The sequence below is a fragment of the Conger conger genome, chromosome 19, assembly GCF_963514075.1.
Source record: "Conger conger chromosome 19, fConCon1.1, whole genome shotgun sequence".
NCBI lineage: Eukaryota > Metazoa > Chordata > Actinopteri > Anguilliformes > Congridae > Conger > Conger conger.
In genome coordinates, this window is record NC_083778.1 from 23,158,230 (window position 1) to 23,183,803 (window position 25,574).

Sequence of the window (25,574 nt, forward strand, 5' to 3'; positions counted from 1 at the left end):
TCCATTATCTTAACCCGCTTATCCTGAACAGGGTCACAGGGCACTGTGTTCAGTTAGTCATAATTTACAAGCCTTTGTACAGCTGCACAAATTCTATTTCAGTTTTATTCTACGTTTGCATTTATATTACACTACATCTCCAGGCTCAGCATGCCGGGAATCATCAGGCGACTCCACCGCGAGGCGCTCCAGGCTGATTCTGTCCTTGTGTGAAAAGCATTCAAGAAACAAAATAATTATTAGAAGCTGTAGGACTACTACTCCAGGAAAGTAACCTAAAATGTACATTGTAAATATAATAGTTGGCATATAGCACATCGTTTTTGGATTTCTTATTCTTCTGTTGATTGAAAGCTGGAGCAGCAGTGATTGGTCCCCTCATTACACTGAAGAACACACCATCACCGTACACCCGCATGCAGAGAACACACACCAGTCACAATCCCACACAATAATAATAAAAACACAGTGTTGACAATGTCTCATGCATGTCTTTAATATAGCAGTATCTCATATTCACAACAAATATATTTACTCCTTTCTCCATTCATATAATACAGTCTTAAATAGTTATTTTACACAGAAATAGTTTCTCAGGATTTCCTCTATCAAAACATTTTTAAACGTTTTATTTTTGTCATTTTAATCTCCATGCCTTCCAGCAAACTGACAGTATTTTCAAATATACAAATTTACAACCGCCCCGCCCCTGACAACGCCCCACCCATGACAACGCCCTGCCCCTGACCCCACCCTGACCCGAGGGAAACATGGAGTGGACCAGCGGTGTGGAGTTTGGAATTCAGCAGGACACAAACAGGGACAGGAACGCAAAGGATCAGAGTGGAGAGGGGCAGGGAGCAGGGGCAGGTAGAGGGGCAGGGAGCAGGGGCAGGTAGAGGGGCAGGGAGCAGGGACAGGAGAGGGACAGGTAGAGGGACAGGTAGAGGGACAGGTAGAGGGACAGGTAGAGGGACAGGTAGAGGGGCAGGGAGCAGGGACAGGTAGAGGGACAGGTAGAGGGACAGGTAGAGGGACAGGTAGAGGGGCAGGGAGCAGGGGCAGGGAGCAGGAGAGGGACAGTAGAGCGGCAGGTAGAGGGGCAGGTAGCAGGGGCAGGTAGCAGGGGCAGTAGAGGGGCAGTAGAGGGGCAGGAGAGGGGCAGGAGAGGGGCAGGAGAGGGGCAGTAGAGGGGCAGGTAGAGGGTGGTCTGCAGGGGTAATTGGTGAAAGGAGAGCATCCAGATACATTAAGAAAAACAACAGAAAATGGCCAAACTATACAAGGAGAAAGTGAGGTCAGGTTAGTCCATCGTTTCAATGGATCATGCTTTAGAAGATATACCTCTGTAACAACATTCTTCTGTTCAAAAATAAAAATATATATAAATACAGCACAGTTTTTAAACACCAGCTCCCGTTAGTTCCTCATCTTCGATATCTTAGGCTTCAGAACGGTTACCAACAGTGAGTGAAATGTTTGGGGAGTTTCTCCAGATGGAAATAACAAACGGCCATTTCTAGCTCAAGGGCTCATATCTGAAACAAAACCTTTTTCTCAGGACCAGCGACGGAGCGACGGAGCATTTAGCCGAATGATTTAATAAATCACAGCTCTGAGAGCTGGGCCTGTGTTCAAATGAGCGAGGGCTGAATAAAGCCGTTTCAGCTGAACAAAGCCGTTTCAGCTGAACAAAGCCGTTTCAGCTGAACAAAGCCGTTTCAGCTGAACAAAGCCGTTTCAGCTGAACAAAGCCGTTTCAGCTGAACAAAGCCGTTTCAGCTGAACAAAGCCGTTTCAGCTGAACAAAGCCGTTTCAGCTGAACAAAGCCGTTTCAGCTGAACAAAGCCGTTTCAGCTGAACAAAGCCGTTTCAGCTGAACAAAGCCGTTTCAGCTGAACAAAGCCGTTTCAGCTGAACAAAGCCGTTTCAGCCCAACAGATGCGGCAGACAGGAGCTGATCTCCGCACACGCTCACGGACCGAGGACCCCTCACACGCGTCCACTAACCACACCGCACTAATCCTCAACCCGCCATCTACCGCTCCAGAAGCGCTCCAGAACTGGTGAATGACAGAGTGATCACACACACGGTTTAAATGAAGTTACTGTTGACTGGCATGGCTCGGGGAATGCCACCTGAATTATTGTGTGCATATACATATATATATATATATATATATAATATAGTAATAATGTAATGTAATGTAATGTAAAAGTACTTTTTGGGTAAAGGCAAATGATGCAACAGTGTTTCTGACAAAATATTTGTGGTTTGGGGCAGATCCAAGTTGTGACTGGAAAGTTAAGGTTCATTCCCCCAAAATGGACGGGCCAGTCTCCTTATGATTGGTTGAGTGAAACGAGGTTAACCCCGCCAGGTCCGGGTCCTCAGCGGGAGCAAGGCTCTGGGGTCGCTCGAGGATAAACATTCCCAAACAATAAAAACATTACATTTCATGGGCAGATTTTCTTGGTTATTTTCCCAGTCCCATTACACATTCATAAGCTAATTTATTTACAGATTTATGAGGTGAATCTTATCGCGGAACAGAGAGGAAAGGGAACAGCTGAAAGTGGCTCCATGCTGAACGCATAATGAAGCCTCCATTTTACAGAGCGGCAGATTTCACACGGATAAAGTGCCTGGGATCCGACTCTGAGGCCTGAACAGCAAATCATTTATTTATTCAAAACCGAGCACTCACATTTTCATCGAAAGCCTCAAAGCAGCTTCTTCAAGCTGCTGCACCGGGGAGCCGAAGCCCCCAGTGCAGAGCAGAGCCCACGTTAGCGTCAGGGGACACATTTTATTCAACATTAATCCTCCACTTCAATTAAAATCATTTGCTATTTTGACCGCCTTTGGCAGTCAGTCTTCCAATTCTTTTGCAATTTATTTTAATTTATATTGGCCAGTGCGCTTTACTGAAGTGACAGTGGCAAACATTTGTCAAGAGATAAATTTGAAAAGAGATAAATTTGAAAAGAGATAAATTTGAAGAGAGATAAATTTGAAAAGGGATTTTGGAATAAAATCTAACTCTTGTACATGTCCAAAAATAACCGAATGATATACTTTTGGGACAAAGTCATGAATGCCATTATTATATTTGAATTTAAAACATGACCGTTGTGTATGTTGATTTTAATAAGGTTGGACAGGCACAGTGAATGTGTAACGGGTTTGAATCGGTCTTGGTTTCGGCCAGCGGCTGTAGCACTGTTAAACACACGGTTCTGTGTTCCGTTAAGGCTGGAGACCTCCCTGCTCATTAAGTCAGGATAATTACACCTGCGCTCTGATGCAGTCACACCTGCGCTCTGATGCAGTCACACCTGCGCTCTGATGCAGTTACACCTGCGCTCTGATGCAGTCACACCTGCGCTCTGACGCAGTCACACCTGCGCTCTGACGCAGTTACACCTGCGCTCTGATGCAGTCACACCTGCGCTCTGATGCAGTCACACCTGCGCTCAGATGCAGTTACACCTGCGCTCTGATGCAGTCACACCTGCGCTCTGACGCAGTCACACCTGCGCTCTGACGCAGTTACACCTGCGCTCTGATGCAGTCACACCTGCGCTCTGATGCAGTTACACCTGCGCTCTGATGCAGTCACACCTGCGCTCTGACGCAGTTACACCTGCGCTCTGACGCAGTTACACCGCTCTGTAAGCTGGACTTGCGGTGTGGCTCATTACAGGCTGGGCCACGCGCTGGCCCTGCGTGCCTCGCTCAGTCAGCCCTGATCCTCAGGCTCTGAAACACGCCAGTCTCTGCACCTCTCTGCACCTCGAGCACAACGCACCGCACTGCATCATGGGTATGCTGCCGAGAGCCAGGGAACAGGAATCAATCCCAGCATGCACTTCACAAGCACTGCCAGCACCCAAAATCAGGATGAACAACCTGCTGTCCGATGAAAGCGATAGCCTTACGCCAAGTAACAACTTCTTGAACAAAGAAAATAATGGCTTGTGTATTTTGCTCATGAGAGTTTGCGGCTCTGGCCACTGGAGGGAAGGCCTGGAGCCATCACAGCACTCCTGCTCCTGTTTCCACCCCCAGCTCAGCCGTCTACAGGACCAACAGCGCCCCCTGCTGGCCTCTGCCTTTCACCTGCTCCTGTTCCCACCACCAGCTCAGCCGTCTACAGGACCAACAGCGCCCCTGCTGGCCTCTGCCTTTCACCTGCTCCTGTTCCCACCACCAGCTCAGCCGTCTACAGGACCAACAGCGCCCCCTGCTGGCCTCTGCCTTTCACCTGCTCCTGAGCCAGAGATAAGCCACTGGCATCAGCTCAGACACAGAGGCGTGGCTAATGGCAGGGGGCGGGGCCTGCTGCTCTTAGGGGAGGAGCTTAATGAGCAGGAGAATCAGAAAGCCGCTCCAGCGTGTTCTACACCGAGTCAGGGACAGGAAACAGGAAACAGGGAACAGGCAACAGGGAACAGAGACCAACAGCACAGGAGTGAGTCAAAGCACACTCCTGGGGGTAAGTTCACCCTAAAGCACATCTGAAGTGCCCTCTCATTGCTGACACACACGGTCCAGGGAGCCTGCGGAGGGGAAAGGAGCCCAACGCTTCTGATCATCCAAGCGGCACTGCACACCAACAGCGCCGGTCGGACTAGCTCACCTGCTAATACCATTTAAACAGAACTTTTTTTTTTTGTTTTTTTTTGTTTTTTTGAGATGGCAAGTCCCTCTTGGACTCAAGCCAACAAAGTGCAGGTCTGAAGGACTACACCAGCAGTTACAGAAAAACTACAAAATGAAGATTTCTCAAACAAAATCAATAACAATGAGGGAACATAACTGCAGGCCTGCCTGTCCTTGTAAAAGAAAAAAAAAAAAACACTAAAAAACTTATATAATAAGTATGACAGCTAAAATAATCGCAGGAATGAAAATTAGAGATGCTCAAGTGGAATAAAAAGGGGCTGGTTTACCCCTACCCCTAACCCCCTAACCCCTAACCTGAACCCCTAACCCCTACACCATAACCCCTAACCCGAACCCCGAACCCATACCCCTAACCCCTAACCCTTCTATAGCCGTCTGTCCTGACCGAGGACAGAAGAGTACACTGTGGTCATCTTGATTTTCAAATTCACACAAACTTCGGTCAGAACCACAAGGCCACGTCCCCCCCCCCCCCCCCCCGCAGGGATCAGGAAGGGGTGAGGAGCAGCAGCGGTTCAGAGACACACAGTGTGAGCAGTGACAGCAGTCCAGGCACACAGTGACTCTGAATGTGCTGGAAGTGAAGGAGCAGGGCATGTTTTGGCACACTGAGTTCCCCGAACGCCTGCGCTAGCAGAGCTGGTCCGCGCGGTGGGGCCAGGCTCCGGGCGGGCCGGTCCCGAAACGCTCTCCGTCACCGTGCCCAGGGCCCACGGCCTGGAGAACCGGCAGCCTCCGTCCCGTCAGGCGCTCAACCAACTGAAGTTTTGTTTTGTTTTGTTTTGTCTGCGCTTTGTGGAGGGGTTTGGAGCGAGCAGATCATGGGTCCATGCGAAACTCAGCGGATAAACGTGGGGAGCATTACCCCCAGAACCCTCTCAGGGACCGAACAGACAGGATCCTTGGAATATTTTAAATTTGTGTTTGAAAAATAAATAAAATGGGTCCATATACGCATGATCAGAAACAGCAGTGGTCCACAGAAACCTGCGGCCAATCAGCACGCAGAATGAGATGTGGAATCTTGGTGTTGATGTGTATGGTCCATAATGAGCAGTCTCTCCTTTAAGAAAACCCCAAACACAAATTACATCATAAAAAAGTACCATTCAAGTCATCTTCCAAAAGGTGTAACCGGACCACCACTGATGCTCTTCAGGGATTGGCTGAGACACCAGCCAATGAGCAGCGGGGCTGGGGCTGCCCTCTCAGCCCTGCAGTTTCATTGGTCAGAGCTGTCCTGCACCACACCCTCTCCACACTTCACCTGGGCAGGGTTCAGCCCCACCCCCTTCCTCAGGATCCCTCCTCCTCTTCCTCACTATCCTTCCTCCTCTTCCTCACAATCCCTCCTCCTCTTCCTCACTATCCTTTCCTCCTCTTCCTCACTATCCTTTCCTCCTCTTCCTCACTATCCTTTCCTCCTCTTCCTCACTATCCTTTCCTCCTCTTCCTCACCATCCTTTCCTCCTCTTCCTCACTATCCCTCCTCCTCTTCCTCACTATCCTTTCCTCCTCCTGCTCTTCCCCCTCTCCTGGCAGCAGAGGGCCCACTCCCAGTCTCCTACACGGTGTCCCAGTGGATCTGTAATTTCGCTGGGCTGCGGTGGTTGTTGGTGTGGCTGCGAGTGCCTGTTTGTGATTGTAGTCGTGACGTTTCTTCTCTCAGATTGTTGTTATTTTGCCGTCGCTCTGAAGCTGGAGAGGACAGATAACGGCACACTTCTTCTGGAAAGTTATTTTTCTGAAAAGGATGAACCCCACTGTAGGAACACAAGACTTTTTTTTCTGTTTTTAAAGTGGCGTGGGACGTACTGGTGCAGTGGGTTTACTTAAACGCAGAGAACTCTCCTGTGGGGCAGAGCAGAACACACCACTGATTATCACACTCTTACTGTAACTGCCATGTAAAAACCCCAACAAATCAGATCAGGGCTTGGTCATGGCTGGTCTCTGATTGGGGGGCCATGATGTCATGTGATTGGGGGGCACTCACCGTAGCCCCCGGCCTGGATGGGTGTTTTGGGGGAGGCGCAGGCGTACAGGCTGAAGTCCTCGGTCTGGATCCCCGCCCGGTTCAGAGAGGGCTCTGACGCGCTGCGGTGGATCTTAGGGAGGGAGCGAGCCAGCAGCTCTACAGACGCCAGGATCTACAGACACACACACACACAATTATCTACAGACACACAGCTCTACAGACGCCAGGATCTACAGACACACACACACACACACAATTATCTACAGACACACAGCTCTACAGACGCCAGGATCTACAGACACACACACACACACAATTATCTACAGACACACAGCTCTACAGACGCCAGGATCTACAGACACACACACACACAATTATCTACAGACACACAGCTCTACAGACACCAGGATCTACAGACACACACAGCTCACAGATGCCAGGATCTACAGACACACAGTTACCTGGGGGAAGAGGGGCCGCTCCTCCCTCTTCTTCTTCAGACACTCAGCCATCAGCCTCTTCATGGCCTTGGGGCAGTTGCTGCGCACCCGGCTCAGGTCAGGTGACAGGTAGCCCCGCCCCACCATGAAGATTATCTGCAGCACAGGGAGGCATCACCATGGTGACCACACCAGGAAGTGTGAACAGGCCCCGATATGCCTCCACTTCAAACGGTCACTGGAATATGATCATGCACTAATGTTGCGCTTTTTAATTTTAGAGTAGGGCTGCTCACCTGGTCTCGGTTGTTGATGTTAGAGTAGGGCAGGGCTCCGGACATCAGCTCATACAGCACAACCCCAAAGGCGTAGACATCCGACTGGAAGCTGTAGGGGCTCTTATCCTGCAGCCGGATCACCTCTGGAGCCTGGGGGGAAATAAGGGCCACAGGACAACCACCAATCAGAGCTGTCACCAGACACAAATCCAAGAGCTCGCACCAGATAAACCTGCAAAAAACCAGTGACCAGAAGATCAGCACGGTTAGGGGTTAGGGGTTAAGGGTTCAGGGTTTGTGTGGTTCTGTACGTGACCCAGGTCGGACACACAGCACTGACCATCCACAGAATGGACCCAGACAGCTGCTGGAACTGGTGCGACCCGCTCCAGCGGGACTTCACTGTGGCCAGACCGAAGTCCCCAATCTTCACCGTCAAATCCTCGTGCAGGAAGATGTCTGAGGAGGACTAAGGACACAAAACCCTGCCCACAATGCAGTGCAGCGCCCGGCCTCACTGAGCCGAACATTCACACGGAAACTAGAAATGATTCAATATGAAAAACATGCGGTTTAAAAGCGATACAGGACCGGGGTGGTCCAGGTAAGGATACTGTTGCTCTTCAGGTCCCGGTGAATGATGGACTTTGCATGTAAATAACTGCAGAGGATGAAACAGAACCGTGTCAGATACAGATAAGCCCTCCGTCCACCCAGGGTACATCAGTGTTCACACTACTCTATGGTACACTGATATCAGTGTTCACACTACTCTATGGTACACTGATATCAGTGTTCACACTACTCTATGGTACACTGATATCAGTGTTCACACTACTCTATGGTACACTGATATCAGTGTTCACACTACTCTATGGTACCCTGATATCAGTGTTCACACTACTCTATGGTACACTGATATCAGTGTTCACACTACTCTATGGTACACTGCACTACATCACACTGGTCCTGAGGGGGTGGAGGCAGGCTCACTCACTCCATGCCCTGGGCGGTCTGCCGGGCGATGTCGATGAGCTTGATCATCTCAAACTTGGTCTCGATGATGTGCAGGTGGTGGTACAGGCTGGAGCCCTCGCACCACTGCGTGACGATGGCCAGCTGGGGCTTGGTGGTGTAGCCCATGAAGAGCAGGATGTTCACGTGACGCGTCTTTCTGAGGGGGGCACAGAGCCAAGTAAGAGTCCTTGTGTGTAATGCATCCTCAGAGCGCGAGTGTTAGTGAGGCGTGTGCCAGGCGTGTACCAGGCGTGTACCAGGCGTGTACCAGGCGTGTACCAGGCGCTCCCTCACCTCAGCACCCCCACCTCGTTCTTGAAGGCCTGCAGCTGCTGGGGTGTGGGCGCGGTGACGTTCAGCATCTTCACAGCCACGTCCCCTAGAGACAAACCCGCCGTTAGCATGCGCCGCTAACACCGCTAACAAACCCGCCGTTAGCATGCGCCGCTAACACCGCTAACAAACCCGCCGTTAGCATGAGCCGCTAACACCGCTAACAAACCCGCCGTTAGCATGCGCCGCTAATACCGCTAACAAACCCGCCCTTAGCATGAGGCACTAACAAACCCACCGTTAGCATGCGCCGCTAACACCGCTAACAAACCCGCCGTTAGCATGAGCCGCTAACACCGCTAACAAACCCGCCGTTAGCATGCGCTGCTAACACCGCTAACAAACCCGCCGTTAGCATGCGCCGCTAACACCGCTAACAAACCCGCTGTTAGCATGCGCCGCTAACACCGCTAACAAACCCGCCGTTAGCATGCGCCGCCATTATGGACGCCTGATTGAACACTCAGTTTAGAGTATCATCAGAGTGTCCTCAACTCCCACACAGAGCTGGACCCCGCACAGACCTACCGTGCCATTTCCCCTTGTAGACCGTCCCAAAGGAGCCCGATCCGATCCTCTGCCCCAGCGTGATCTGCCCCTCAGGGATCTCCCAGTCATCGCTCGAGTCCCTCCGACCGAGCGTCTTCTACAGAGAGACCAGCACATCACCCGTTAGCCTAGCGTCTTCTACAGAGAGACCAGCACATCACCCGTTAGCCTAGCGTCTTCTACAGAGAGACCAGCACATCACCCATTAGCCTAGCGTCTTCTACAGAGAGACCAGCACATCACCCGTTAGCCTAGCGTCTTCTACAGAGAGACCAGCACATCACCCGTTAGCCTAGCGTCTTCTACAGAGAGACCAGCACATCACCCATTAGCCTAGCGTCTTCTACAGAGAGACCAGCACATCACCCATTAGCCTAGCGTCTTCTACAGAGAGACCAGCACATCACCCGTTAGCCTAGCGTCTTCTACAGAGAGACCAGCACATCACCGTTAGCCTAGCGTCTTCTACAGAGAGACCAGCACATCACCGTTAGCCTAGCATTAGCAGGCTCACCATCTTGCTGCGGTCCTCAGAGGAGGAGGAGGACTTGCGCTCACGGGGCTGGCTGGGGGACTTCTGCGGGGCCTTCACACTGATCAACGAGCCGGGGAGAGAGGCAGGCGGCGTGGCCGACAGCCCTGTGGTGGAGCCTGGAGGGAGGGAGAGGGAGGGAGAGAGAGGGAGAGGGAGAGAGCGGTGGATAAGGATAAAGTTGCGGAGGGCCCAATAGGAGAGGGTAAGCAGTGGAAGCTGGACCAGGTCTGCAGTCTCACGATGGAGGAGGAGAGTCACACAAGCACATGCAGGGGGGGGCGGGGCAGCAGGGGGACATGTGCCCTAACCCCACACAGACCCACCCAACTTCAGCTCAAGGAACAATGTCAGCCATCTTGTCTCACTGCTCACCTTCAAGTGAACAAACTACAGCCCTCAACAGTAACTCAGGCACGCAAGCGGGGTCACAAGTCCTACAACTATGTGGAAATTATATTTGCCTGATACAAAAATATGGCTTATGTTTACATGTTACAGCCATTACTAGCATTTGTCTGGTCCATAATAATACGCAGCTCAAGAAGAGTTACTTATGGTAATTAGTGTCATTTATAAAATATACTATATAATTTTTTTTAATTAATGTTAACTATCAGAACATAAAAATGTGATTAAGTTTTTAATCCAGCCAAATTTAAAAGTCTGAGAAGCAAACAAATCACATCGCATTTTATAAATAAATAATAAAGAAATGATATGAAATCTACCATTAGTGTATCTTTCAGAAATGTCTCCTGTTCCATCAGAGCAAACCGATTCCCGAAAACAACCGCTGAGCTGAACAGAGGAGAGGAGGCGAGTGCGATCTAACCAAGAAATACATCACACACAGATGCACATCTGCGGCCAATATATTTCTGATTTATTCTGATTTGAATAAAAATGGCCCAGTGAAGTCTATCAGCGGAGAAGACAGTGAGGGTGTGATTGTGACGGGAGAGGGGGAGAGAGAGAGCAGTGTGGAACACACAAAGGCCTAGCTACCTCGGAACACAGGACCAGGCTCAAAATCAAACACAATGTCATTGGGGTAGGAGTATAGGAGGGGGCTGGCGGTCCGGGTTCTGGGCTTCCTCAGACAGCGAGCGGGTTGGGTCGGGGGGGCTGCAGGGGGGAGAGAGACAGACACACATCACAGGCTAAGGACGCCAGGGAACCCCCCCAACCGCCAACCGCCAAACCTCCAAACACCCAAACCCCCTCCCGACCCCGCCCCGGAGCTCCCCCCAGTCAGAGCTCTGTGAGAGTGCCCCTGCTGGCCAGCGGAGGTGCCAGCTTCAGAGAGGACGGCGGGGAAACGACACTAAATAAACGAGAACAGGGAGGGCTCGATACTGCGCTGGTTCACACTTTATTTTTTGGATCAAAGTCAGGGACATTTTTAGACATGCAATTTGGGTGTAAAGTTCTTGAACTACGGCTGAACACCCGGGCGGAGACCAGCTCAGGGAAGAGAGACGGACGCACACTCAGAGCTGTGCATTCTGGGTAGGAGGAATGAGGAATACAGAATGGAAACTCCGTGACAGGGAAATAACACCCTAAACAATCGGGCGGGGCTGGAGCTTTCATACGAGCCTGTCACTGACGTACAGGACAAAGAGATGGCGGGAGGAAGAATGGAGCTGAGAGAGAGAGAGAGAGAGAGAGAGACAGAGAGAGAGACAGAGAGAGAGAGAGAGAGAGAGAGACAGAGAGAGAGAGAGAGACAGAGAGAGACCGAGACAGAGAGAGACTTACCGCCATCTGACCTCTGCAAACACGCGCCTCCAATCAGGTCCTGAAACCAGAGAACACAGTAACTGGAGCTGTGCACCAATCAGCTTTCATCACCCCAACCCTCACAACCCGCTCCGACTCCAACCGCTCAACTAGTCCTTTACACGCTCACACACACGCTCACACACACGCTCACAAACACGCTCACACACACACGCTGTGCATCTGTTCATGCCAATAACTAATACACATATCATTTACATTTTTACATTTTAGTCATTTGGCAGACGCTTTTAATCCAAAGCGACTTACAAGTGCATAGGTTCTACCATAAGTCAGAGCATCACATCCAGAAACTAGCAAAATACACAGGAAATGCTGTTCTAAACATAGTTGTCATCAGAATTTATTTATTTATTTATTTATTTATTTTTTTTTGGGGGGGGGGGGGGGGGGGGGGTTAGACAAGGATAGGGATATCAGAAAGGAGGGGCAGGGGAAATCAGGAGGGAGGACTAAGGTAGGGTTTGAAAAGGTGGGTTTTGAGCCTGCGTCGAAATAGGGGGAGGGATTCTGCTGTTCTGACAGTGGTAGGCAAGTCATTCCACCACTGAGGAACCAGAACGGAAAACAGGCGTGAACGTGCAGCTCGACCGCCAGGTGCACGTAGAGAGGGAACCGTAAGGCGACCAGAGCTGGCAGACCGGAGTGGTCTAGCTGGGGAGTAGGGAGTGATCAGGGATTGTATGTAAGGTGGGGCAGTCCCCTTAGCAGCCTGAAATGCCAACACTAGGGCCTTGAAACGGATGCGTGCGGCAATGGGAAGCCAGTGGAGGCCAATGAGAAGCGGGGTGACATGAGCCGACCTGGGCTGATTGGTGATCAGGCGGGCTGCAGCATTCTGGACCAGCTGGAGGGGCTTGATGGCACACGCTGGGAGACCGGCTAGGAGGGAGTTGCAGTAATCCAGGCGGGAAATGACTAGCTGGGTGGCTTTCTCAGTCAGGAGATGATGGATACGGCGTATATTATACAGAAAGAACCTGCAGGTTCTGGCAGTGGAGGATACTTGTGGAGCCAGGGTGAGGCAGTTATCAAGAGTCACCCCAAGATTCTTTGCCGTACGGGAGGAGGAAACTACAAAGTCCTCAACAGTCAATGAGAGGTCGATTGACGGAGAGGACTTAGCAGGGATGTAGAGAAGCTCAGTTTTGGCAAGGTTGAGCTTCAGGTGATGGGAAGTCATCCACGCAGAGATATCAGCCAAGCAGGCAGAGATCTGTGTGGTGATTTGGGTGTCGGGGGGGAAGGAAATGAAGAGTTGGGTGTCATCAGCGTAGGAGTGATAAGAAAAGCCGTGGGAAGAGATAACAGAACCAAGAGACATGGTGTATAGCGAGAAGAGGAGAGGCCCAAGAACCGAGCCCTGCGGGACTCCAGTTCGTAGGGGTTGAGGGTCGGAGAGTGCGCCCCTCCAAGTCACCTGGTAGGAGCGACCAGAGAGGTAGGAGGAAAACCAAGCGAGTGCAGAACCTGTGACACCCATCCCAGACAGCGATGAGAGCAGAATCTCATGGTTGACTGTATCGAAGGTGGCCGACAGGTCGAGGAAGATGAGGACAGAGGAGAGGGATTTTGCTTTAGCAGTTTCAGTTTAGTTTAGTTTAGTTTAGTTTGATGAAACCCAGGTTAGGCATCCTCATGTGAGGACTCCCTGCAGACTCACGTCGATGTTGACGGGCTCGATGGTGTTGATGTGCACGTTCGGGGCGGAGGAGGACCGGTCTCTCTGGCCAAACTGGTTCCGGTGGTCCTCATCGCCTGGCCGGAAGTTCTGAGGGATGGGGATGGACTTGGAGGGGGAGGAGCCAGGGTGGCAGGCAGACCTAGGGGGGCAGAAAGAATATAACATGGCTGTTTAAGATGGGGGGGGGGGGGGGGGGACTGGTCCAGTTCCATTTCAGCTAAAAGTTCAACGACTGGAATTCCAGTTACTTTCTCAAACTGACTGAATTGAAGATGGAAAATCTCCATGGGAAGTAGCCCTCTTACCCGGCGGATTCTGAGGGGGGGAGGGGGGGGCAGGCCTCAGACACGGGCGTGGCCCCCCCAGACGACGTGTCCTCGGGGCTGATGGGGTGGTGCTCAAAGAACTTGGACACCAGCAGGAGGCTGAGGAGAGACCAGCAGCGTTTAAACAGCACACACCCACACCTCATTATCAATACGCTATGGGGGGTTAGGGTACTCACTCCAGTTGGTCGTAGTTGACGCACATGAGCGGGACCTCCGTACTGCAGCGCTGGTGGAACTTGTAGCCGCAGGTCTGGCAGCGGAAGCCCTGGAAGAGAAGCTTCCGGCAGAAGTCGCAGAAGGCCAGGGTGAAGAACGTCTTCCTCACCTGCAAATGCACCGTTCCCATCATCATCCTCATCATTCAACACCATCACCACCATTATCAATGCCATCATCATCACCGTCATCACCATCAATGCCATCATCATCATCAATGCCATCATCATCACCGTCATCACCATCATCATCATCATCACCACCATCATCATCATCATCATCAATGCCATCATCATCACCATCACCACCATCATCAATGCCATCACCATCATCATCATCAATGCCATCATCATCACCATCATCATCACCATCAATGCCATTATCATCACCATCAATGCCATCATCATCACCATCACCACCATTATCAATGCCATCATCATCACCGTCATCACCATCATCATCATCATCGCCACCATCATCATCATCATCATCATCATCAATGCCATCATCATCACCATCACCACCATCATCAATGCCATCACCATCATCATCATCAATGCCATCATCATCACCATCATCACCATCAATGCCATTATCATCACCATCATCACCATCAATGCCATTATCATCAGCATCATCATCATCATCATCATCATCAGCTGACCCTGCTCCTAACCCAAGCACCTTCACTTCACTTCTGAGTATTTACGGTCATGCTGATCCCAGAACTCGCAACAATACTTACAAAATTGTGTGTGGTCAGGGGCACATTTTCCAAAACCTCTACATGAAGCTCCTCCCCTGTCAGCCAGGAGATATCCGTGTCCCAGCCAATGGGCTTCTTCTCCCTGGGCAGGTGGAGACAGGGGTCAAAGGTCAGAGGAGGATCCCAGCCTGTACCTGCTCTTCTGTAACGGTTGAATATGAATGATATTCATATGAATAAGTCCTACAGAACCGCAGGTATCCGGGCCACATGAGGACATGAATTCTCAGCTTTGGCACAAAAGCAACTGGGGAGACTACATGGATCACATTTACACTGGAGCTGCATTGCAGAGCTGCACTCCCTACAGAGACCAGTCTGCAGAGAGACCCGTCTGCAGAGAAACCCGACCCGTCTACAGAGCGACCCGTCTACAGAGCGACCCGTCTACAGAGCGACCCGTCTACAGAGCGACCCGACCCGTCTGTAGAGAGACCCGTCTGCAGAGAGACCCGACCCGTCTGTAGAGAGACCTGCCTGCAGAGAGACCCGTCTGTAGAGAGACCCGTCTGCAGAGAGACCCGTCTGCAGAGAGACCCGACCCGTCTGTAGAGAGACCCGTCTGCAGAGAGACCCGTCTGCAGAGAGACCCGTCTGCAGAGCTGCAGAACGTACCCATCCTGGATCCTGTAGACCGCACAGCATTCTGGGATCAGTCCTCTCATCATCAGAGCCTTCTTCAGAGAGTCCCGAACAGTCATGCCACTGCGCGCCGGGACCTGCATGCACGGGCGCACAGACAGAGACAAGCAGAGACAGACAGAGACATCTTATTTCTATTACTTATAAATAACACAAAAATATTGCCAATGAGGTGAGACAGTTTGACTCAGTTTAACTACAAAACCCCGTAGTGCAGCGCTCAAGCCCTGGTCCTCCAGCCACTAGGGGGCGCACTCACCACAGTCCTCTGCTTGTTGGGCAGGAACACACGCACAATGGGCTTCTGTGGGGATTTGGGGTTGGGGCGGGAGGGGTCTCCCTGGGGCACAGTCAGGGAGGCGGGGGCCAGCGGGACGCTCAGGTCGGGCAGGCTCGGGGAGGGGCAGGGGGAGGGGCAGGGGGACGGGGAGGGGGAGGGGCCGCTGGTCCCCATCGCCTCCATCAGCTGCTGCTCCCTCTGCTGAAGAGCATCCAGCTTACTGGTGTACTCCTCATAGGCCTGCAACACACACACACACACACACACACCTTACTGGTGTACTCCTCATAGGCCTGCAACACACACACACACCTTACTGGTGTACTCCTCATAGGCCTGCAACACACACACACACACCTTACTGGTGTACTCCTCATATGCCTGCAACACACACACACACACACACACACACACACACACACACACACACACACACACACACACACACACACACCTTACTGGTGTACTCCTCATATGCCTGCAACACACACACACACACACACACACACACACACACACACACACACACACACACACACACACACACACACACACACACACACACACACACACACACACACACCTTACTGGTGTACTCCTCATATGCCTGCAACACACACACACATATACACATATACACACACACACACACACCTTACTGGTGTACTCCACATAGGCCTGCAACACACACACACACACCTTACTGGTGTACTCCTCATATGCCTGTAACACACACACTGAAACACACACACACACACACACACACACCTCACTGGTGTACTACTCATAGGCACACCTTACTGGTGTATTCCTCATACGCCTGTAACACACACTTACTCCAACATTACCCTGCCTCAACACACAGCTTTGTCCAACATTACCCAACCATAAATTCAAATCCAGCTCTGGTTTCATTTTCTCCTGAGTAATTGGTGCTATGGATAGATCAGACTGCCTTCTTGCACTCCCAGGTAAAAGGAGGGTGGAGAACCAGGAATTCAGTGATACAAAACAGTGCCATGCTACTTCAGAAAGTAATGCCATCTCAACAAGGACTAGATAGATAGATAGATAGATAGATAGATAGATAGATACTTTATTCATCCCGAGGGAATTTTTAGGGTTTAGACTCAAATATCCAAGACCAAATATTCAGGAGATGGTGTTGACATGATTACCTAACTTTGGCAAAAATGTAATCCATTTTAAACCATAGGTTTTTTCACAAATCAGATTACAATATTATAATCACTCCTAACTCTGTTGAGAGGATAAATATGTGAAGGGTAGAGCTGATGAACATCGACTCCCTACAGTAATGGAGACAGGGCAGGTCAAAGTGATGTCACACCAATCAGTGTAAACTCATCAGTGTTAGTCCATATCTCCCAGATTAACCATCTATCTGAGACCTGTGTCATGTCAGTATCAGTGAAACCATCACAGCAAATGGATAAATCTCATCCACTCACCTCCAGATATATTGACGGTGGATTGTGTTCCCCCCCAAACTTATCCAGAAGAGCCTCCAGGTGCTCTTGTGTCAGTTTAATCATCTGTCTGATGTTCCAAATCTGAAAAAAAGGACCACAAGTTACTGTCAGCCTCAATGGGACAACAACCTCACAGGAGATAATTACAGGCACATATGATCTAAAATATTAATGACCGGACCAAATCCTCTGTCCTCTTCACTTCAGAAAGGCCATTAACCTCCCCTCCTGCGTGAGGCACCAGCCACGAGGCACAGCCCTGAAGCCAGAATCACCGATGAACATAAAATAATTTCATTTGCCCTCTTTCTACATCTCTCACAAGCACAAACAGGTAAGCTAGCAGCAACTGCAACTGGGGAAACAGCACCACTGGCACGTTCAGGACAGCAGAAGAACTGCACTGCTGCACGATACTGTACATTCAGTACTGCGTACGGACATCAGAACTGACCCGGGTCAGCACAGGGAGCGAGAGGCACCCAGAGTGCAGCGCGGTCCAACAGTGGGTTTCTGAGACGTAAGGGACGTGAGGGTTGTGTCAGTGCGGTCAGTAACGGGAGAAGACTGACAGCAGGGTACCAGAGCCAACAGGCTGGCTCTGACCTGGGCCACAGCAGCACAATCTGCCGAAACCAGAAGCAGCCAATCGCAGGGCTTCCACTGAGGGGGCAGCATGCATGCAGGGGGCTCACGGTCGGCCACCGGGGAACCCCAAAATACCCACAGGACAGATCTCCAGGCCACGGGGGAACCCCAAAACACCCACAGGACAGATCTCCAGGCCACGGGGGAACCCCAAAATACCCACAGGACAGATCTCCAGGCCAAAGGGGAACCCCAAAACACCCAAAGGACAGATTTCCAGGCCATGGGGGAACCCCAAAATACCCACAGGACAGATCTCCAGGCCATGGGGGAACCCCAAAATACCCACAGGACAAATCTCCAGGCCATGGGGGAACCCCAAAATACCCACAGGACAGATCTCCAGGCCATGGGGGAACCCCAAAATACCCACAGGACAGATCTCCAGGAACAGGGCTGGGCGGCCCTGCTCTAGCTGATGAATGAGGTGTGGTTTGTTAGGGTTGGAGTGAAAACCTACAGGATCTCCAGGAACAGGTAGACATATTGTCCACCTTAAAAAGATTTACCTGGCGTTAAGCTTGGCAACACAAATCAGACATCAGACATTCCTCTGGGGTATTTAGTGTCGATAATACTACAGATTGTCCACAAACACAATACTGATCAAGCTATACATTTATTAACTTCAATATAGAGTCGATGGATAAAAATGAGAATTTCGTAATTTACTTGAAAAGTAAAGGAATATTTAGAGTATGTTGTGCCCGTGTTGTTCTTGAAGCGCTTTTCACCTCAACTTGTGAACAATAATTTCCATGCAAATGCAGCTTCATAAATATCTGTCCAAGATAATGGCGCAAACTATATTGCAGATCGTGAAAACGCAGATAGGCAATCGGACAATAGACAGCATTTCATCCACTTTAATACATTGTGCCATTCTTTCTTCTTGTAGTCGTTTTCTTGCATGTTTTTAAAAAAGAAAGATGGAAAACTTCCATATGTTTACAATACACGGTGTAGATTAACATCCAAGAGAAATGTTGTTAATATTTCTAAATGTAAAATAGATAATGCAACATTATGCTTGATTCAACCAAAACAGCGCCGAGCCGTGCACTGTTCATACCCTGCTTTGCAAACAGAGCAAGACTCCAAACAAAATTATGGAAATGCGATGCGTGTTGCCTATAGCTAACGTTAGAGAACTATGGCTAAATCAAATTGGCTTGCTACAGATGGACAACTTATATGGTTGCAAGAAACACCAAACCTGTCGTTTGCTATACAATATGTACATGCGTCAAAATAGGCAAAATTATAACCTCAATTTATTTAAAAAAAATTCTCACTCAGACTCAAACCCCATTGCAAACACTGCGCCTAACGTGAGCAACCTAGCTACGTTAGCTAGCTTGGTAAGGCACTGCCTTCTAATCTACAGTACTGCTGAAGGAAGCTTCGGGGGGATAGGTAAAGAGAATTAAATGTAGATAGCCAGTGCAGCTAGTTTGGCCTAATAATAAACATTGTGTATGCAAACAGCAAAACGAACAGATACACACACAAAAACATGGCATAAAATATTCTGCATAATTAAATTAATATGCAATCCAGACCAATGCACAGTATAACATATAATGATTTGCATGTCCTGTATCATACGGTCACCTGCAATGCATGCCCACACGAGCTACTAGATAGCCGCTATTAGCTAGCTACCGGTGTTTCCTGGAGATTTACATCCAGCAGTCTCTGCTCAGCGTCGGACTTCCCTAGCCACTATCTCTGCCCTGTCTCCCGCTGCATAACGTTACCTCCTCGGGAATGTCCTGTTGGCTCTCGGTGATCCCGCCGGAACATATTGGGTCGAGCCCGGCACCCAATTCGTCCAGTCCTCTCTCCCGTTCTGGATCACGGTCCATGGCGTCTCCGTTGAAGACGGGCGGTGGAGACTCGGCGCTGCTCAACGCCGCCATTTTAAACTGCGAGAAACTGAGCAGAAAAATAATAGAGAAAGGAGAGAGGATGGGACAGCAGGGGGCGACAGAGAGTCCATCCACAGGAGGACACCGGGACCAAAATTATAATAGCGCGATTCCTCCAGGATGTGTCGACACAAAATAATGGGGAAAAATTCATTACTAAATATAAAATGGGAAAAGTGCGTTTGTTTTATACTAGACTGCTATTAACAGAGCTCGTTAATTAGTTATGATCTTCACTGGCAACAGCTGCAGCCTGGTCAATGGTCTGCATTTATATAGCGCCTTTATCCAAATTTCAATTTCAGATATCATTCATCTATAATTAGGCATATATTCGACCCTGTCTTAGATAGATTATTCGACAAATAGATAATTGCACATACACACTTGTACAGTATAGGTGTAGGGTAATGGGTGATAACGATCAGATATATTAGCATCCGTTGACCAGTGTCTCCCGGCTCTCAGCATGCTAAAGGGGTTTTTTGTGTCACTGGTTGTTTTCCAGGGCATTCATCTCAGCAGATTCACTGATCATCTGTCGGGGTCACAGTGGGGGATATTCTGTCACAAACCAAGCAGCTTTATGATCTAAAACATGGCATTATCTTTGAGGTGAAAGCCGCATGCTTTTAACATGAACATGAACACGAACATTACTCTGATGCTTCATTGACCACACATGTGCGATTCCCATGTCTTCATACATGGATGATAATGGAAAAATGTTCCTTTCTGGGGCAGCTGCTTATGTATATTAGGTTATGTATAGCGGGAAAAGTTTAGAAAAAGGTGTTAACAAGGATAATTAAAATAGCTGAATTGTAACTGTATTGTAAGATCATTCTGATCGCCATGTGTTTGTGCAGATCTGAATGTGTCAGCATGGGAGGGCCCACTCAATTATTCTTATTCAAGCATTTAACTTCTAAAAAAACAGGGCTATTTTTCCAAATGTCAATAAAACCAAAATATTTAAAATGAAACAAAACTTATGAGACTCCATATAATTAATATCCAATAACATTCACCATACATACAGGAAAGTAGAGGCAATGAACACAAGACAAAACACAGGTGTCACTCCAAATTATTTAAACCAAAAAAGAATTTATTCAGATGTCCAGTCCACAGCTGTAACAGTAACCAGGGTCTGACTTCATCTTTATTATTCAGACAGCATGAATGAGGTCATCTTGCTGCATGTCAAATTAGTCCAGGATTCATGTGACAGACACGGGGGTGACCAGCAGCCTGCACACGAGGGTGACCAGCAGCCTGCACACGGGGGTGACCAGCAGCCTGCACACGGGGGTGACCAGCAGCCTGCACACGGGGGTGACCAGCAGGCCTGCACACTGGGGTGAAGCTACTTCCTCTTGGCCGCTCTCTTCCCCTCTCCCTTCTTCGGGGGGCCCTTCCCCCGGAGCCTCCGCAACCGGCGCATCTCGTCCTTAAAGTCCTCGTGTTCATCCCTGCAGACACACACAAACCTCGTGTTCATCCCTGCAGACACACACACACACACACACACCTCGTGTTCATCCCTGCAGACACACACACACCTCGTGTTCATCCCTGCAGACTCACACACACCTCGTGTTCATCCCTGCAGACACACACAAACCTCGTGTTCATTCCTGCAGACACACACACACCTCGTGTTCATCCCTGCAGACACACACACACCTCGTGTTCATCCCTGCAGACACACACACACCTCGTGTTCATCCCTGCAGACACACACACACCTCGTGTTCATCCCTGCAGACACACACAAACCTCGTGTTCATCCCTGCAGACACACACACACCTCGTGTTCATCCCTGCAGACACACACACACACCTCGTGTTCATCCCTGCAGACACACACACACACCTCGTGTTCATCCCTGCAGACACACACACACACCTCGTGTTCATCCCTGCAGACACACACACACACACACCTCATGTTCATCCCTGCAGACACACACACACACACACACACACACACACAAACCTTGTGTTCATCCCTGCAGACACACACACACACAAACCTCGTGTTCATCCCTGCAGACACACACACACACAAACCTCGTGTTCATCCCTGCAGACACACACACACACAAACCTCGTGTTCATCCCTGCAGACACACACACACACCTCGTGTTCATCCCTGCAGACACACACACACACACACACAAACCTCGTGTTCATCCCTGCAGACACACACACACACACACACCTCATGTTCATCCCTGCAGACACACACACACACACACACACACACCTTGTGTTCATCCCTGCAGACACACACACACACACACCTCGTGTTCATCCCTGCAGACACACACACACACACACCTCATGTTCATCCCTGCAGAGGAGGAGTCACACACACACTCACACTACACACTCACTCACTCACTCACTCACTCACACTACATACACTCACTCACTCACTCACTCACTCACTCACTCTCACACACTCACTCACTCACACTCACACACTCACTCACTCACTCACACACACACACACACACACACACACACACACACACTCACTCACTCACTCACTCACTCACTCACTCACTCACTCACACACACACACTCACTCACACACACACACACACGAAAAAGGCAGGTACCTGAAGAGGCCCATGTAGCGGAGTTTCTGGGTCAGGGCGAAGTACACCTTATGCAGGGGGTACCAGTCGTACACCTCCTTCCTCTTGGCCAAGGGGGTCTCCTCAAATATCCGCACCACCTTCATGGACTTGGTGTCCGTGGGCCGCGCCACCTCCCCAAATATGCGTGCGCTCAGGCGAGCCATGCGCATGCCGTAATTGGACAGGTTCGCCATCGCTGCAGCGTTCAAAGCGGGATAATCACATCCACAACGGAATAAATTTTGCTCTTGATAGTCAGCGATATGACTATTATTATTTTGTTCATAGAGAAGCAAACTGTTCACACAAACGGAATAAAACCATGTCCAGAATACAGCACATTATACCCAATTAAACAACACATCCGGTAGCACAACACAAACGAGCGTTAACAGGGCTGGAAACAGAAATGGCTGTAACATCAATAGTAACAACAATAGTAATGTTGTAACATCCCTGACAGTAAGTACAGTATACACTAAAATAATTAAATCGCCAGGTTACTGTCAGAAGAAATCTTACTTGTGAAAAGACGCACAACCAGTAACTTACCTTTCAAATACACAAATTACTATTTCTGCAAAACCTATATTACTGCAAAACCGACATCTATTTGTAATCATACATCATTAATTCTGACAAAAGAAAACACACTGCACCACAGCCTGCGCAAGTGTGACCTTCCGGAGTTCACGCAACGGTGCTTCGCCGAGTACCTTCCGTACATCCGCAGTTTCTCTAAGTTTAGTTCCGTATACCTCTATTTAGACCATAGATTTCGACAGGTAGAAGTGAAGGTAATTTTCAAACATAATATCGTCGGTATTGCTATGGTATTGGAATGCAATCTTCTATATTTCTTACAACAATCGTATTACAGCAAGTAATATGAATTTACAATTGATAAATCAACGGTATAAATCGCAACAAATAATTGTCTATCTTTATGTAGATAGCTATGACAGAGGATATATCATAACATGTTTAACATATTTTGGTAGATGAGCGCCCAGAGATGTTCAATAATTTCGCATGTTTCTAATCTGAATAATGAGGACATGAAACACGGCAGAATGGGTTGTACAGAGTCTTCACCACCAGGCGACGCTCATGAGTTTCACAAAATAATAATTAGAGAAAAGTTTTTTCATATTTTTTGAGATCTGAAGATATGTTATATACAGGCTTAATATATGTAGATATGTTACACACTCAGTGAGCACTTTATTAGGTAGACATGTACACCAGCTTCTTTATGCAAATACTTAATCAGCCAATCATGTGGCAGCAGCTAAATGCACAAAAGCATGTAAACGATCAAGAGCCACTGTTTTTCGGCTGTTTTTCTAACCCAAACGCTTAAAACCTCGAAGTGGATAGGCTACAGTAGCAGAAGATTAATAAGGAAAAAATAGTTCTAATAAAGACCTAATTAAGTGTTCAGTGAGTGTATATAGCATTTAAGCTTACGATATAAGCCTCATTGCAACTCAATCAAATTCAATCAACTGTTTGATTGAATTTCCCTGGCTTGTCAATATATATACACTCAGTTTGTCAGAAGTATATCTACAGGCCAGTGTTGGCTCAATGTTTTCCAAAAATGATCCATTTGTTCTTAAAAACAGTGAAAATATTGGAACGTCATAACGGAATTTATGCGGAATCAATTGAGATGACGTCACTTATTTCAGTTCAGTCATATCTCTGCCCAGTAGGTGGCGCTGTGGCTCAGGCGTCAGCAGATTCCCTGTTTCGCGCACGTACCGTCTCTCCGGGCAGAATGTATCCATTAACACAGCCCCGAAGATAAAACCGAAGGGAGATACCGCACGTCCTCAAATACAAACGACAAGTTAATGCGTTCTGTTTCTACATCCTGAGATGACAAGCTGTGTGTGGACTGAGAGCTGCAAACACAGCCAAAGCTATTAAAAAAGTTGCTTCAGCTGAAGAAATGTCACACAGAAAGTTTGCAAAGTAATCCACTGTAGCTAAAAATATATATTTACAATTTCAAGGAAAGAGAGAATGTCTGTGGGCTCCTGATGTTATGCTTTAAGTAACCGCAATCTGCCTGGGAAGTAGAGCTCTGTTGTGACCACTGTATCTTGTGAGAAACATTAATTTAACCACTAAATTAAACATTAATTTAACCACTAAGTTAAACATTAATTTAAGCACAAAGTCTTTATGTTTCTTTAATGTTATTAAAGTCTGCGTGGTGTTTTCTGTGACCAGAAAAATATAAAAATAATCCAAAATAAATAAGAGAGAATTACAGAGCAGGGCAGTCCAGTGGGCAGGGTGTGTGATGGGGGTGCAGGGTGTGTGAGGTGTGTGAAATAACACACAGTTGCTGTTCAGATTTACATACACCTGCAAGAATATTACACAACATGAGGATTCAGAAATGATGCTACAAATGTTTTTATTATTGTTTTTTTTTTTGATGTAGCAATTTGAGTTAATTTTATTAATCTGTTTAATGTATCTCTCGTCATTACGGGTCGATATGTAACTGCAGTAGTCATAAAAACGTTACGTAGTCACAGTTTATTCTCTTTCACTTGACAGTGTGCAGAATTAATTCATGGGTTTGTTCGGAGCCCCGTGAGCTGCGGAGCGGCGCGCGGTCGATGCGCCGTCAGACCGCAGCGCGTGCAGCGCCTGTCCCCTGTCCGGTCCTCTGAACTGATTGTCCAAAGATCCCAGACTTGTACGGCTCCGGCTATGAACCTTTTCAACTGATTCCATTTTAAGGATTTTGTACAAGACGGTAAATATCTGGTATTGATCGTAGACAAAGAAGCCAGGTCTTAAAAATGGCAAAGCCCAGACCATTCTCAAAGCAAGCGCGTGGTTGAAGATATCGCTCACAGACTGGGGGGGCTTTAAGCTGAAATCAACACTGAAGTGCACACACACATTATTGACACAGCAGGCCACTGGCAGGCAGGATGAATAATTCAGTGGTTATTTTATCAGTGAGAGGTAGACACTCGTGTTGCCAAGGGCTTCCTCTAATGGCGCATTACCCCCCCCCCCCCCCTTCTCCTACAGAGGACACGGCCAGGTCTGTGCTGCAAGAGGCTCGGACATGCAGTCTGTCAGGTGAGAATAAAACGGCGGAATAACGCGGATCCTGTCTCCAGGTGCTTCTGATTCCTGCCTGTCGCAGGCTAGCCGGATTCCTGGAAGCAGTTTGCCGCGGTGTGGCTTTAAGGAGGTGTTTTAATAAGAAATGAGTCTCACGTTGTCAGTATGACATCACCACTGTATCTTTCCTCCCAGAACCTACACAGAGAA

General features: G+C 48.8%; 2 protein-coding genes and 1 long non-coding RNA gene across 5 annotated transcripts; all 3 read right to left on the reverse strand.

Moving 5' to 3' along the window:
- Positions 1-119: 119 nt before the first annotated feature.
- Positions 120-19,639, reverse strand: LOC133118804 (serine/threonine-protein kinase B-raf-like). 3 transcript variants are annotated; one of them, XM_061229051.1, is made up of 20 exons: positions 19,443-19,604; positions 17,014-17,115; positions 15,521-15,781; positions 15,235-15,338; positions 14,599-14,701; positions 13,814-13,962; positions 13,614-13,733; positions 13,288-13,447; positions 11,583-11,622; positions 10,827-10,946; positions 9,801-9,937; positions 9,266-9,383; positions 8,699-8,783; positions 8,385-8,561; positions 8,002-8,048; positions 7,728-7,846; positions 7,406-7,537; positions 7,131-7,265; positions 6,688-6,841; positions 120-199 (listed from the first exon to the last, which is right to left on the reverse strand). In XM_061229051.1, the coding sequence occupies exons 1-20, from the start codon at positions 19,602-19,604 to the stop codon at positions 132-134; spliced, it is 2,493 nt and encodes an 830-aa protein (XP_061085035.1). In that variant the 3' UTR covers positions 120-131. The 3 variants fall into 3 exon arrangements, with proteins under 3 accessions (XP_061085035.1, XP_061085037.1, XP_061085036.1); XM_061229053.1 differs by lacking the exon at positions 120-199 and adding an exon at positions 5,060-6,542 and having other exon boundaries at positions 19,443-19,639; XM_061229052.1 differs by lacking the exons at positions 120-199; positions 10,827-10,946 and adding an exon at positions 5,060-6,542.
- On the reverse strand, positions 472-4,953 carry LOC133119071 (uncharacterized). The gene is made up of 2 exons (XR_009706483.1): positions 3,671-4,953; positions 472-3,472 (listed from the first exon to the last, which is right to left on the reverse strand). It is a non-coding gene; the product is annotated as an uncharacterized LOC133119071 (long non-coding RNA).
- Positions 19,640-20,703: 1,064 nt separating the features above from the next.
- mrps33 (mitochondrial ribosomal protein S33) lies at positions 20,704-23,003 on the reverse strand. Its single transcript, XM_061229757.1, has 3 exons — positions 22,818-23,003; positions 22,245-22,461; positions 20,704-21,088 (listed from the first exon to the last, which is right to left on the reverse strand). The coding sequence occupies exons 2-3, from the start codon at positions 22,457-22,459 to the stop codon at positions 20,983-20,985; spliced, it is 321 nt and encodes a 106-aa protein (XP_061085741.1). The 5' UTR covers positions 22,460-22,461; positions 22,818-23,003; the 3' UTR covers positions 20,704-20,982.
- Between the last annotated feature and the right edge of the window lie 2,571 nt (positions 23,004-25,574).